Genomic DNA, 13,051 nt, shown 5'->3' with positions numbered 1-13,051 from the left:
TAAGATAGTTCTTATATTAAAATAGGGGTTTCAGACTTAATCTCTACATAAACTGGCACCAGCCTAGGGTAAGAAAGAAGAAATTGCTGTGGGAGGGAACTGGAGGGAACATACCCTGAGTACATTTCCCAGCCAATTGTTGCTGTGTGGAAATGCAGGGCAAATGAGCTAGGGCTTCCAATTTCTCAAGGGGTGATACAAATCTATATTTTTATTTAAAATCCTCTGATATCTAAATGTTGACAACATATCCATTTTATACACATACACACACACACACACACACACACACACACACACCGCTGTGACCTGTGATTTAAAGACTGCCCCTTACTGAACTGACAAGTAGAATTGGAGCTTCCTATAAAATAAGACAATGAGGCAGATGCCTGCCTGTAGAAGGCTGTGAGACTGGGCTCAAGACAATAAGACTATAGTGAGGCCTTTATCTGGGACTACAGCTAGACAAGGGAGCTGGCATACACATGGCCTGGCAATCAAACACTAGGGGAAAAGGGTGGGGATTGGGAAACTCCTTGGGTTTGGAAAGACATGTAGGTTGCACAGACCTTTTACCTCAGGGAGGGACAAGAGAGCTCTTTGGTCTTGAAGCACCGAGCAGGGAGTCGGGCTGATATGGGCAAGATCAACATCTCAGTGACATCTCAGGGGTGGAAAGGAAGAAGGACTTTGAGGAGAAAGCACACCCAGAAAGATCAAATACGTTGCCCAAGGACAATACAACAGCTAGGGGCAGGGCCGGCATTAGAACAAGTTTCTGTTTCTAAAATTACTTCCTCTAGATAGATCCTTCTACCTTGCTACTTGATTGATTGATTGATTGATTCTTACCCACAGCATTTGCTATAGAAACATTATAAAGGGAAAGCGGGTCAGTCTGTCATCTTCTCACACTGTGAAAAGTAAAAAGAAACTAAAACATCAGGAAGTTTTATGTGTGATATAACTAAACCATCCAATACATCCACAAATGCAAATGAGGTAGATCCTAAATAAAGGCATGCTGATACAATTTTACATTTCATGTATTTCAAATACAGGATAATGCTATAATGTAAAATCATCTGTGTCTCCATTTTTTCGTATCATTTCTTGAGAGTTATAATCAGCATTTTATGTCACCTGGGTTTTCTTAATCTCGTATCATAAATTTATTAAATAGATTTTATTTAAATAAAAAACATAAGTATATGAATATATAATGTGCATGTATAGATGTCATACATATATGTATGTGTATATATATATACACACACATATATATTTTTCTACAGGGAGAACTATAAAGTTTTTTGGATGCAATATATTATATAAACACATGTCCAACATTCTCACACACAGAGCAATAGTCATAAAGGCAAATTACTTCATATCAAAGGTAAATGTTTCACTGCTCAGTTCTTATGGCTTTCTCTTACTCTCTTGAATTATTTTTTTCCATAAATTCCACAAGCTCAGCAATTGTTCATCTTTTAATACTTTCGGGATGATTATCATGAATGAAGAATCATTACAGTTCAAATAAGAGAAAGAGTCTTGAAGGAAATTTTAAGAATGCATTAAGGGTGCCATTTAAACCTATACCAAATAGGCAATGCTGATTTATTAGCTATGCCTTCTTCCATGGAAACAGTGGATGTTACACTAAGGTACATTAAGTTTAAATACTTAAATGGTGAAACAGATTAGAAAGTGATTTTACTTAATAAACAATAGAGTTCTTCTATACTGACCTCCTCTAAAATTTGCTGAGGAGGTAGTAAGGTATTGAACCAAGAAAATGGATAGAATAGGTGGACGTGTAAGTAGGGTATGCATTCTCTGTGATTTCCCCACCACCTTATAGAAGGATTATATGACTTTCTTTTTAATTGTGTTGTCTGAAATTGATGACTACCCTCTTCCTCTCATGAGCTAAATAACTGAATTTGCAAAAGACACAGGAAGAACCATGTCCTTCCCTAGTTTGTATCTAAAATAACAGCAAATTCAAAATACAATAGGAGAAATAATGTAATAAATTCAAAATACAAAAGAGAAACACAAGTCAAAGGAAATGCAACTTCTAAATTTTGATGATATACTAGGAAAGAGAGCATCAGGACTGTAAGATATCTGATTTCAAATCCCTAATGTTTTTGGAACAAAATCTTCTTTATGAATAGGTAAGTTCCTTGGTACATTATCCATGATCCCAGATTTTAGGTCTACATCTACTATAATGAAACAAACAACGATCACTATTCAATAGTAACTAAAATAACATAAAGGGGAGCCTGGGTGGCTCAGTCGGTTAAGCATCCGACTCTAGATTCCGGCTCAGGTCGTGATCTCATGGTTCATGAGATGCAGCCGTGTGTCAGGCTGTATGCTGACATGACAGAGCCTGCTTGGGATTCTCTCTCTCCCTTTCTCTGCCCCTCCTCCACTCAGGTGCACACGCTCTGTCTCTTGTTTATGAATAAATAAACATTTAAAAATATAAAAATAACATAAAGAATATGGGTTCTAGGTCACAGCTGGTTATTGACAGAATAGGAAATAGGAATGTGATTTTCCAAATTCTGTTTGTCTAAGAAAGGGTGCATGTTTTATTTTTATTATTTTTTACCTAGGTACAACCTCTTTTCGTTAAAAAAAATTAACAAAATAAATAGGATAATGCTATGGAAACGCGACCCATTCTTACCTGTGCTCTCAAGGGGGCAGAGCTACAGTATAATACTGACCAGCCAGGAAAGATCATAGAGAATATCAAAGTGAGTGAAGCAGTTCAGGCATTTCTTGAAAAGGAAGTCTGGAGGGAGGCAGTAGGGGTCAGTGATTAGGAATACAGGTTCTGGAGTCATATCCAGATGACTTTGGGTAAATCTTTGTTTCACAATTTTGGGACAGTTATTGAATGTCTCTGGGTGTTTTAGGTTCCCTTTCTATAAATGATAAAAGCAACTACCTCTTGTTTTTTGTGAGAATTGTATGAGATAAATGGTAAACACTTAGGTCTCTGCTTGGCATATATGAAGAGCTCAATAAATGTTAGATTTTATCAAATTAGGGGATTGTTGTTAAAAGTGAATGGGATTTCTGGTTATGGCAGACAAACTGGTACGAGACCATTTCTCTTACTGAGATCAAGCAGGAAAGATAAATAACATATGGAAAGCACCCGTTGAAGGCATCAGGTGGCCATCAAAGAGCAAAGACTTGAAAAGCCAAGATTCCAGAGAGAGGAAATCACAGAAGTGAATGCAATACCACTTTTCTGTCAAGGCATTTGGTAATTTACAAGCAAGATTCAGACATTGAGAAACTGAACAAAACTTCAGACGAACCGTGAGATCATGACCTGAGCCGAAGTCGGAGGCTCAACTGACTGAGCCACCCAGGCGCCCCCGAAGGACTACTTTCTAAAAGTAAGTGCTAACCCAAAATTTAACAGTCTTTACAAGAACTAATGCTCAACTTTGAAAGAGCTTAGCCCTGACAGTATTAAAGTAATATGTTTGGTATTAAGGAGGGCACTTGTGTTGAACACTGCATATTATATGTATGTGATGAATCACTCAATTCTATTCTTGAAATAAATATTACACTATATGTTAATTAACTAGAATTAAATAAAAATTTGGAAAAATTAAAAATGTTTGCCAATTAAAAAAAAATAATCTGTTCCATCCTACCTGTCAAACAAAAAATGTAAACCCTCTCTGGAGGAAGAAAACAACGTCCACAACCTCCATCTATTCCTTTAGAAGTTTGTAAACAATGCCCAACATTCAATCAAAAATTATCTAGCATAAAAGGAGACACAGCCGAATAGACACAAAAGAAGACATCCAGATGGCTGACAGACACATGAAAAAATGCTCAACATCACTCATCATGATGGAACTACAAATCAAAACCACAATGAGATACCACCTCACACCTGTCAGAATGGCTAACATTAACAACTCAGGCAACAACAGATGTTGGCAAGGATACAGGGAAAGAAGATCTCTTTTGCACTGCTGGTGGGAATGCAAACTGGTGCAGCCACTCTGGAAAACAGTATGGAGGTTCTTCAGAAAGTTAAAAATACAGCTACCCTATGACCCAGCAATTGCACTACTAGGTATTTATCCAAGGGATACAGGTGTGCGATTTCAAACATTGGGGAACACGCACCCCAATGTTTATAGCAACACTATCGACAATGCCAAAGTATGGAAAGAGCCCAAATATCCACTGAAGGATGAATGGATAAAGATGAAAAGGTACACACATACAATGGAGTATTGCTCAGCAATCAAAAAGAATGAAATCTTGCTATTTGCAACTACATAGATGGAACTAGAGGGTATAAAATGCTAAGTGAAATTAGAGAAAGACAAATATCATATGACGTCACTCAGGTGTATGAGGAATTTAAGATACAAAACAGATGAACATAAGGAAAGGGAAACAAAAATAATATAAAAACAGGGAGGGGGACAAAACATAAAAGACTCTTAAATATAGAGAACAAACAAAGGGTTGCTGGGGGGGTTGTGGGAGGGGGGATGGGCTAAATGGGTAAGGGGCAGGAATCGTGGTTGCACTATATGCTAATTAACTTGGACGTAAATTAAAAATAAATAAATTAATTAACACAAAAAAAGCCAAGACCAATGAATGAAAATCTAGAGGAAAAGAAAAAAAAAAAAATACAGCTGATAGAAAGAGACCCAGAGGCAATCTAGATATTAGTTATCAGCCATGAACTTTAAAGGAACTGTTATTAATATATCAAGTCAGTAGATGAGAAGATGGTTAATTTTATCAGGTAATTAAATCTATGAACAAGAAACAAATGGATACTGTGAAATTGGAAAATGCATTCATAAAGGGAACAGTTGGTAATCTGACAGGAAATTAAGAAAAAGTATGTTTTTTGTGATTTGGCTTCATCCTAAGTAAACTATTTCTTTGAAGTTAACTACAATAAACAGCTGCGTAACAATAACTTAAAACAGAATTTTAAATCTTTGGTTCCAGAATACAGAGTGACAATCAGGAGAGATAACTTACTTCTTTAAATGAATCCATGCTGCCATGACTTCTCTCACTAGTATGGCTAAGAGAACATTGGGACTGTGGTGAAGGACCATCAAATGCCACGAGCAAATCTGTGTTCACTCTTATTTTAAACATCAGTAGTACTTCCCTATCTCAATCATATTACAAGCAAGATTAGTATAAGTGCGAATATATGTTCTCATTTATTGACCATTATTGATCTGGTTTGCACATGAAAAATTATGCTGTTGGAAAAATGACCATACATGGGACATGAGAGTTGAAAGTCATCTGAGTGGTTAGGATGGGCAGTTGATACATTAACAATTAATACAGGAAACATCATTAGCTACTGACATAAATCACTTGATGCAAATAAAGATGAAATTTGCATCAGTAAGTTTACTTGATGCATTACTGATTTTACTCTACGATTTAAACAAGTCCTCTATTGGTAGTTTCTGCATAAATCAGATTTTTTTCTTCTCATTCACACAAAATGAAATGAAATGAGTAACATAAAATAAAATAAAACAAAGTTGGCCTTAGCCAGTTAGTAGCAACTATTACAGAAAGAATTGTGTTTTACTTCCCTATCTATAATGTTGATTCTGCAAGTTTAAGTTGGACAGGAACACAAAACTATACTCTTATTATGTCTTTACGATTTTGTTAGCTCTATACCTTAACTCAGAATACTTCTAACTTTGTGAGATTGTGATTGTGTCACCTGTTGGAGTCAGAAAAAAAGATTCTTAAACACCAAACATTAACCAATATTTTTAAAAAACAAATGAGAAATAGACATGTGAATTGCTACGCATAGTGTCCTTGAGAAAGAAAAAAATTGTGGAGGTATTTTGAGATTACCAAATTAGAGCCTTTAGTCCTGAATTTGTCCTTAACTAGTTCTGTGCCCACAAGAATGCCATTTAACCTTTCTGACTCAGTCTGCTTAGCTATAAAATAAAGATAATTGTGTATGATCTAATTGCACAATTAAGTCACACATATTTATTATTACTTTCATGTGCCAGTGCCTTTATGAATATTAAGAATATAGGACATTGTTGAAGAATTGAAAACTATACTATATGTGAAAACATTTTGTCAAGGGTAATACATTATGCAAACAACTATTTTATGCTATTGTGATTGTAAATGTTTTTCTAGAAGTGTCAGGAGCATCTAGCTTTCCCTCAAATGCAAGGGAACCCTTACTGTGGCAAATTTTGCAAATAGAAATTTGCATCAACAAAATGAAATTCATGGCAATTATCAGAAAAAAAAAAGGTAGAATATGAAATAGAAAATTGCTTTCTAACCAGGACAGAGAAAGGGCAAGGCAAATAATAAAGTAATGACTTCTTTAGAACTCTGAGTTCAGAAGGACTAATGTTCAGTAGGATAATAGTCTGGGAATATAAAGAAAGCGTTAAAATTGCCTACTGGTATAATGTCACCCATGACAAAACAGGAAAACCGTAGTGGAAAATTCTTCTTTGGTTAAAATAAAGAAAATTAAAAAATATTTTAAAAATACCAAACCCCCTACAAAGAAGGAATAGGGAAAATGAACTGCTACTCTGCTAGGTGAGACACCCATGGAGAAAATGTAAATAAAGATGACAATTTTGATAACAAAGACCAGAGACAGAGACCACAGTACAAACACAAACCTCTGCTTCAAAAATGCCTACAGTTAGTGAGATTTAAGACCCTAGACTTACGGACTCTGCATCTTTCCAGAAAACTTCCCACCATTGGTTAGAATAGTTGAAAACTAACATTCCATAATGTCACTATGCAGTTACAGGATTACACTAGATTACACTATAGATACACCATATATATATATATATATATATGTAATATATATATATTCATATTATATATGAATGATAGACTATGATATCAAAACATAGCTCTGGATAAAGAAGCACCAAGCAGACCAGATCCTATATTATATTCCACATGGAAGAATTCTTCAAAGGAGTGGAAATATTTAAAACGATTATAAGATTTTCAAAGGTTGACTTATGTCATTAAAATATAACTGTCCCTCACTTTATAGAAAAGATGCATTTCACATAAGATACTGAGTCTGTGTTATTATGAATATCCATTAACCCACGGGCTAATAATTGTCCATCATCAATTCACATTGTCAAAATTCCTCTCACGTCTAGTGACTACCTAAAATATCGCACAACTGTTCCTGGAATTTTATTCTTGTATTCTTTGTTTTCTTCCCTAAAAGTTTAAGATGTCTATTAGTCTTTAATTATACTGTCAACAGAGTTCTTAAAACTTAACATACTATAATTCTAATTTAGACATTCTGTAAATTTAAGGCTATAATTTAATACATTTCCATTCTTTACTTTGTTAATTTGGTAAAATGAAGCAAACCGTAAGTTTGAGTTCCATTATTCTTTCTGTCACTTAGACCTCTAATTAATTTTTCCTCTCAGGGTGAAATAAATACTGGCCAAAGGAATTATGGGTCCTGATTGCTTTCAGTACTGGGGCATTGAGCCACACAAGCTTTCATGTATACTAATACTTTTGGAATTAGAACCAAAATATGTCACAGAAATAGACAAAGGAAAAACAAACAAAAAAATAAATATAAATAATCAGATTTAGATGAGAAATCCTTCCAAGTTGGAAATTTTTTTTCTTAGAGATGTTTCATTATAATACCACTAGGATATAATTGTTTCATAATTTTATGCAACTCATTGATCATAATGTCAGGATATAAAATAAAACCCAAAGAATTAACAATCAGTGCAACCTAGTATATTAAAAATTTTTTTGTATGAAGTAAAACAAACCAACACATGAGAAAATGATTTGAGGTTCATGACTGTAAAATGTCCCTTTCTTAACACTTGGAGAAAAAGATAGAGGTCAAGATCAAGGGGAAAGGAAATCATCAATATATTACTTACTTCTTTATATCCAAAGATGATGCGTCCATCCATGAGGAGGGTTGCCTGGAATGTGAAGCTTCCCAGGTTGTAGTTATCCTGGAGATGTACGTGGTCCCACTGGACAACAAGTGCTGTGCCTATCAACCCCATCGAAACAGAAGAAACACATTGATAAAAATATACCAATGAATTTGGGTGAGAGACTTCACAAAACCATGCATATAGTCTTCAAATCTAGTAGTTGTGTTACTTGAATTTTATACGGTTAATTGGAATTCTTTATTGAAATTGTATTTGAGATATTTTTAAACAATTGAGTATTCTCTAAATATTCAGTAAAATCTAATCTCATACTGAGGTTAATATTGAGCCCAGTATGAGGGAATTTTGCCTTAGGAAGTCCATTAATGTTAATGGGTACTGTCTGCTTAAATTTCTATGAGCCACTTTCAAAATGCAGCCCAAGTGGATTGAATGCACTTCAAATATATTTGACAAATGCTAGGAAAAAAACCGAACACATTCAGGAAAGCTAGAATCACTTGTAAAAGACCTGAAAATGTCTCTTCCATACTTAGAATTATACTCTTCCATGCTGAAAAAAATTCCAACACTAATGGGAATTTTCTTCTCTGGTTCACAATGCCTGTATTTCTTTCTTTGTTGTACTGCTTCAAAGAGGCTGCAAGGTAGCTTAAAGGGCCCTAGGCAAAGATTTCTGAAGCCCCCTTCAAGTTCAAGTATTCAGTGGTATGTATCATATTCTGATGAGTCAATCTGCCAGTATTTGCCATAAAACTATTAACACGAAATATAAACTGAAACATTAATAGCCACCAATGAGAATTCATAGTTTTGTTTTAACGGACATTGTGTCTTTTCTTTTCTTTCTTTCTTTCTTTCTTTCTTTCTTTCTTTCTTTCTTTCTTTTTTTCTAAAAGAAAACAAATGAGGAGCTAAGGCTTTTGCTTAGTTCTAAGTATTGGATTTTTTGTTTGGTTAAAAAATAGTCCTGTTTCCATTCTGTGAAAAAATGTTTTACAGAAATGAAAAATGTTTTACAGAAAATGAAATTCACAGACCCAAAAGAGATAAGCTTATCTCCCAGGTCAGTAAACATGTGATTAAAAAGGAAAAAAGAAAAACCAAGATCGTACGACAGAGAGCTTGTGGGTTAGTGAAGACGCAGAAGTGCTAGGAGGGTGGTGTGCCCGGGAGTGTCCTGGTGTGTAAAGCTCCGTACCTCTTCCCACATACCTTGCCCTGTGCACTTCATCCATCTGACTGCTCGTGAGTTAATTCCTGTACCTGATGATTGATGTAAAACAGAATACTGTCTTCACTGTGTTTTTGAGTTCAACTTACTGCTGAAAGCTTTTAACTATGATGGGGACATAGTAGGCTTCTGAATTTCCCTCCTCCCTTGGAACACACCTAATGTGTAGCTACACACAGAACAGTTTCCTGTGGGAGAAATCGAAAGCTGAATAACTGCTTTGATTTGGGCAACTGAGAAAATGCCCACATTGAAACTGCATGCATCTGGGTTCTGTGATCCTCTCCGGAGCCCAAAAGAGCCAGTGGGCACCTTCTCCACCTTCTCCCTTTTGCTCACTCTGACAACAAAACCAGGTCACCGACATCCTTCTGGAAAAGAGCTTGCACACATGTCAGGCACCCAGCTTTTGCGGCTGCAGCCTGAGAGCCAGGCTCCCAGATCACCTAGTTCTTACAGACAACTGGATTTGCATTGCAAGTCCCAAGGATGGTAGCAAACAAAGAAGCAACAGGTGTGCCCTTGGGTACATGCCATGGCTATCCTCCCCCTCCCCCACCTAACCCAGGGCTTAGCAGAGAGAGCAGGCAAAAGTGCCCATCTCCTAGTCTTTCCCTGGAAGGGGTGTGACTACCTACTTTATAAGCTGTAGCATGACTGTCCACCTTCTACTTAGTTCATCTAGGTGCTGACTGTTATCCTCCCATGGCCAAAGAGAGCCAATTAGCACTCCCCCCACCATCTCCCTCCGGATAGCTACAACAATAAAACAAAGTTGCCAGTATCTATCTTGAGAGAAATGTTCCATATATCTAGTGTCCCCACTTTTACAGCTGTCATCCAGGTTTTAGGCACCCAAATCACCTTGCTCTGATAGCCAATGAGGCTTATATTTACAAGACCTAGAAGATGATGGCAAATAAACAGTTTCTAAATGGGTAAAGGAGCACCCCCTTATGACTATATATATCCCAGCTTGGTGCAGAAAGACCAGGAAAAAATGCCTATCTCAGTTTCTCCCCAGAAGTAGTTTGCATACGTTCTTAGCTCCTGCCTGAGGGTCTGGCCACAGATAAACCCTGCAGGTAGGTGTTGACTGTGATCCTGCCCTCTGAAACACTGATGGCTTCTGGGCACATTCTCGACTACTGGGAACCACCAAGAACAAAAACAGTATCAGGGACAATCATAGAGGTTTGAGAGATAACCAGGAGCTTGGGTGGGACTGACTGATGTGCTTTGTGTCCTGCATAAGCCACTTTGACAAGATTCAAGGAGTCTGCTATTTTATCTAATGTGCAGAAACTAACACGGCCAAGAAAAATGAAAAAAAAAAAGTAGGGAAATATGTTCCAAACAAAAGAGCAAGATAAATTTCCCAAAACCAATCTTAATGAAACAGCAGTAAGTTAATTTACCCAAATGAATTCAAAGTAGCAGTCATAAAGATGCTCACTGAGGTTACAAAAGCAATACATGAACAAAGTGAGAATTTCAACAAAGATATAGAAAACATTAAAAAGTACTCAACAGAAATCAAAGAGATAAAGAATACAATAACCAAAATGAAAATTTTAAAAGCGTGGTTCAACAACAGAGTAGGTCAAGTGGAAGAAAGGATTAATGCACTCGAAGACAGGGAATTGGAAATCATCCAGTTAGAGAAGCAAGAAGAAAAAAGAAGGAAAGAGTAAATATGGCTTAAGAAATGTATGGGACACAATCAAACAGACCCATGTTCATATTATAAGAATCCTAGAAGAACAAGAGAGAAAGAAAGGGAAAGAAAGCTTGTTCAAAAAAATAATGGCTGAAAACCTCTCTAATCTGGAGAAATAAACAGACATTCAGATCCAGGAAGACCCAAAACCAAAATAAGATGAATCAAAGGAGACTCCTAAATAGCCATTTTTCTAAAGATGATATACAAACGTCCAACAGGATATAAAAGGGTGCTTGACACCAGGCATGAGGGAAACACTAGTGAAAAGCACAATGAGATATCACCTCACACCTGTTGCGATCAAAAAGACAAGAGATAACAAATGCTGGAGATGGTGTGGAGAACAGGAAAACCATGTAGTCTGTTTGAAATGTAAACTGGCACAGCCACTATGGAAAACAGTATAAAGTTTCTTCAAGAAACTAAAATTAGAACTGTAGTATGATCTCGTAGTCCCACTATAGGGGTACCTACCAGAGGAAACAAAATCCCTTTTCAAAGACATATCTGTACTCTGTTTTTCACTGCAGCATTATTCATAATAGCCAAGTAAGGAAACAACTTAAGTGTTCATCTACAGATGAATGGATAAAGAACAGGCACACACACACACACGCACACACGCACACACACACAGTGAGGAATATTATTCAGCCTTAAAAAGGAGTGAAATTGTGCCTTTGTAACAACATAAATGGATCATTATGCTAAGTGAAATTAAGCCAAAGCGAGAAAAAGAAAACCTACATAGTATCACTTACATGTGGAATTTAAAAACAAAACATAGTTGAACTCACAGAAATATATTTTAGAATACTGGTTGCCAGTTGTTACTGGTTTAGAATATTGGTTGCCAGGAGTTAGGGGATGAAGAAAATAGCAAGAGGTTGGTAAAAATGTACAAACTTTCATATACACTGCAAATAAGGTCTAAGGATCTGATACATAACAAGGTGATTGTAGTTTCTAATACTGTATTGCATAACTGAAATTTTCTGAGAGTCAAACTTAACTGTTCTTACCAAAAAAAAAAAAAAAGGCAAATATGTGAGTTGATGGATGTGTTAATTAACTTCCCAGTGGGATTCCTGTTGCCATGTATACATATATCAAATATGTATATTCAATATAGCAATGTATTTTGTTTCTTTGAGGTAAACATTTAGAATCCCAAAAAAATTTTTTTGGATTTTATCTGGGTGCTTTTAAACATAGGGAACACCACCATGAATCCGTGTTCCAAGTGAAAACTCAAGTCTCTTCTTTTATCGGCATCTATGTATCTATACTACACTTTTTTAAATATTAGAAGGTATGAGGATAATAATAGGCAGGAAACTTCCATATGCATAGAAGTAAAGGGGTTTCTGATCAGGAAATGCCTGCTAACAGTACCATTTTTCCTTCATGCATGTTGGCAACTCTCAAACTCTAGTCTCCTTTTTATTTATTAATTTCTATTAGGCACTTAAATGGTACAGAGAAAACACCAAAATAGAGGGCAGAAGACCTATCCTCTGTCTTGCCTCTACAACTTTTTGCAAGGCCTTGGACACACCTGCGTGAACCTGTTTGTTCTCCTACAACATGGTGGGGGAGGGCAGAATAGTTCTTGCTTTCTAGGGATTTCTGCATTAAATACAAGGAAATACAGTTACCTCAAATTTTGTGCCAAAGAAAGATCCATATAAATGGAGTAATTAAATGTCTTTAATGCAAATTCTGATGAAGATATTCTTATTTATATTCATTCATTCATTCATTCATTCATTCACTCATTCATTCATTCAGAGAGCATGTGTGTGAGTTGGGGAGGGGCACAGGGAGAGTGAGAGAATCATAAGCAGGCTCCATGCTCAATGTGGAACCCGATGCAGAGCTTGATCCCATGACCCTGGTTTCATGACCTGAGGCTGAAATCAAGAGTCAGACGCTCAACCAACTGAGCCACCCAGGCACTCCAAGATATTCTTTCTTTTTTTTTTTTTTTTAAAGTATTTATTTATTTTTGGGAGAGCACAAGTGAGGGAGGGGCAGAGAGAGGGGGACAGAGGA

The 13,051-nt window shown here is 36.3% G+C and overlaps 1 protein-coding gene across 3 annotated transcripts in view; it reads right to left on the bottom strand.

Moving 5' to 3' along the window:
- The window catches only part of PLXDC2 (plexin domain containing 2), a 448,647-nt gene that overhangs the window by 117,409 nt on the left and 318,187 nt on the right, over nt 1-13,051 (bottom strand). For all 3 annotated transcript variants that reach the window (XM_060659212.3, XM_060659214.3, XM_060659211.3), the window contains one exon: nt 8,016-8,134. In XM_060659212.3, the coding sequence (XP_060515195.2) occupies nt 8,016-8,134 (119 nt within the window). The remainder of the gene's footprint in view (nt 1-8,015; nt 8,135-13,051) is intronic.

This window comes from Panthera onca, chromosome B4 (genome assembly GCF_046562875.1).
Source record: "Panthera onca isolate mPanOnc1 chromosome B4, mPanOnc1 haplotype 2, whole genome shotgun sequence".
In the NCBI taxonomy this organism is placed as follows: Eukaryota; Metazoa; Chordata; class Mammalia; order Carnivora; family Felidae; genus Panthera; species Panthera onca.
This window is presented reverse-complemented; position numbering and strand designations above follow the sequence as displayed.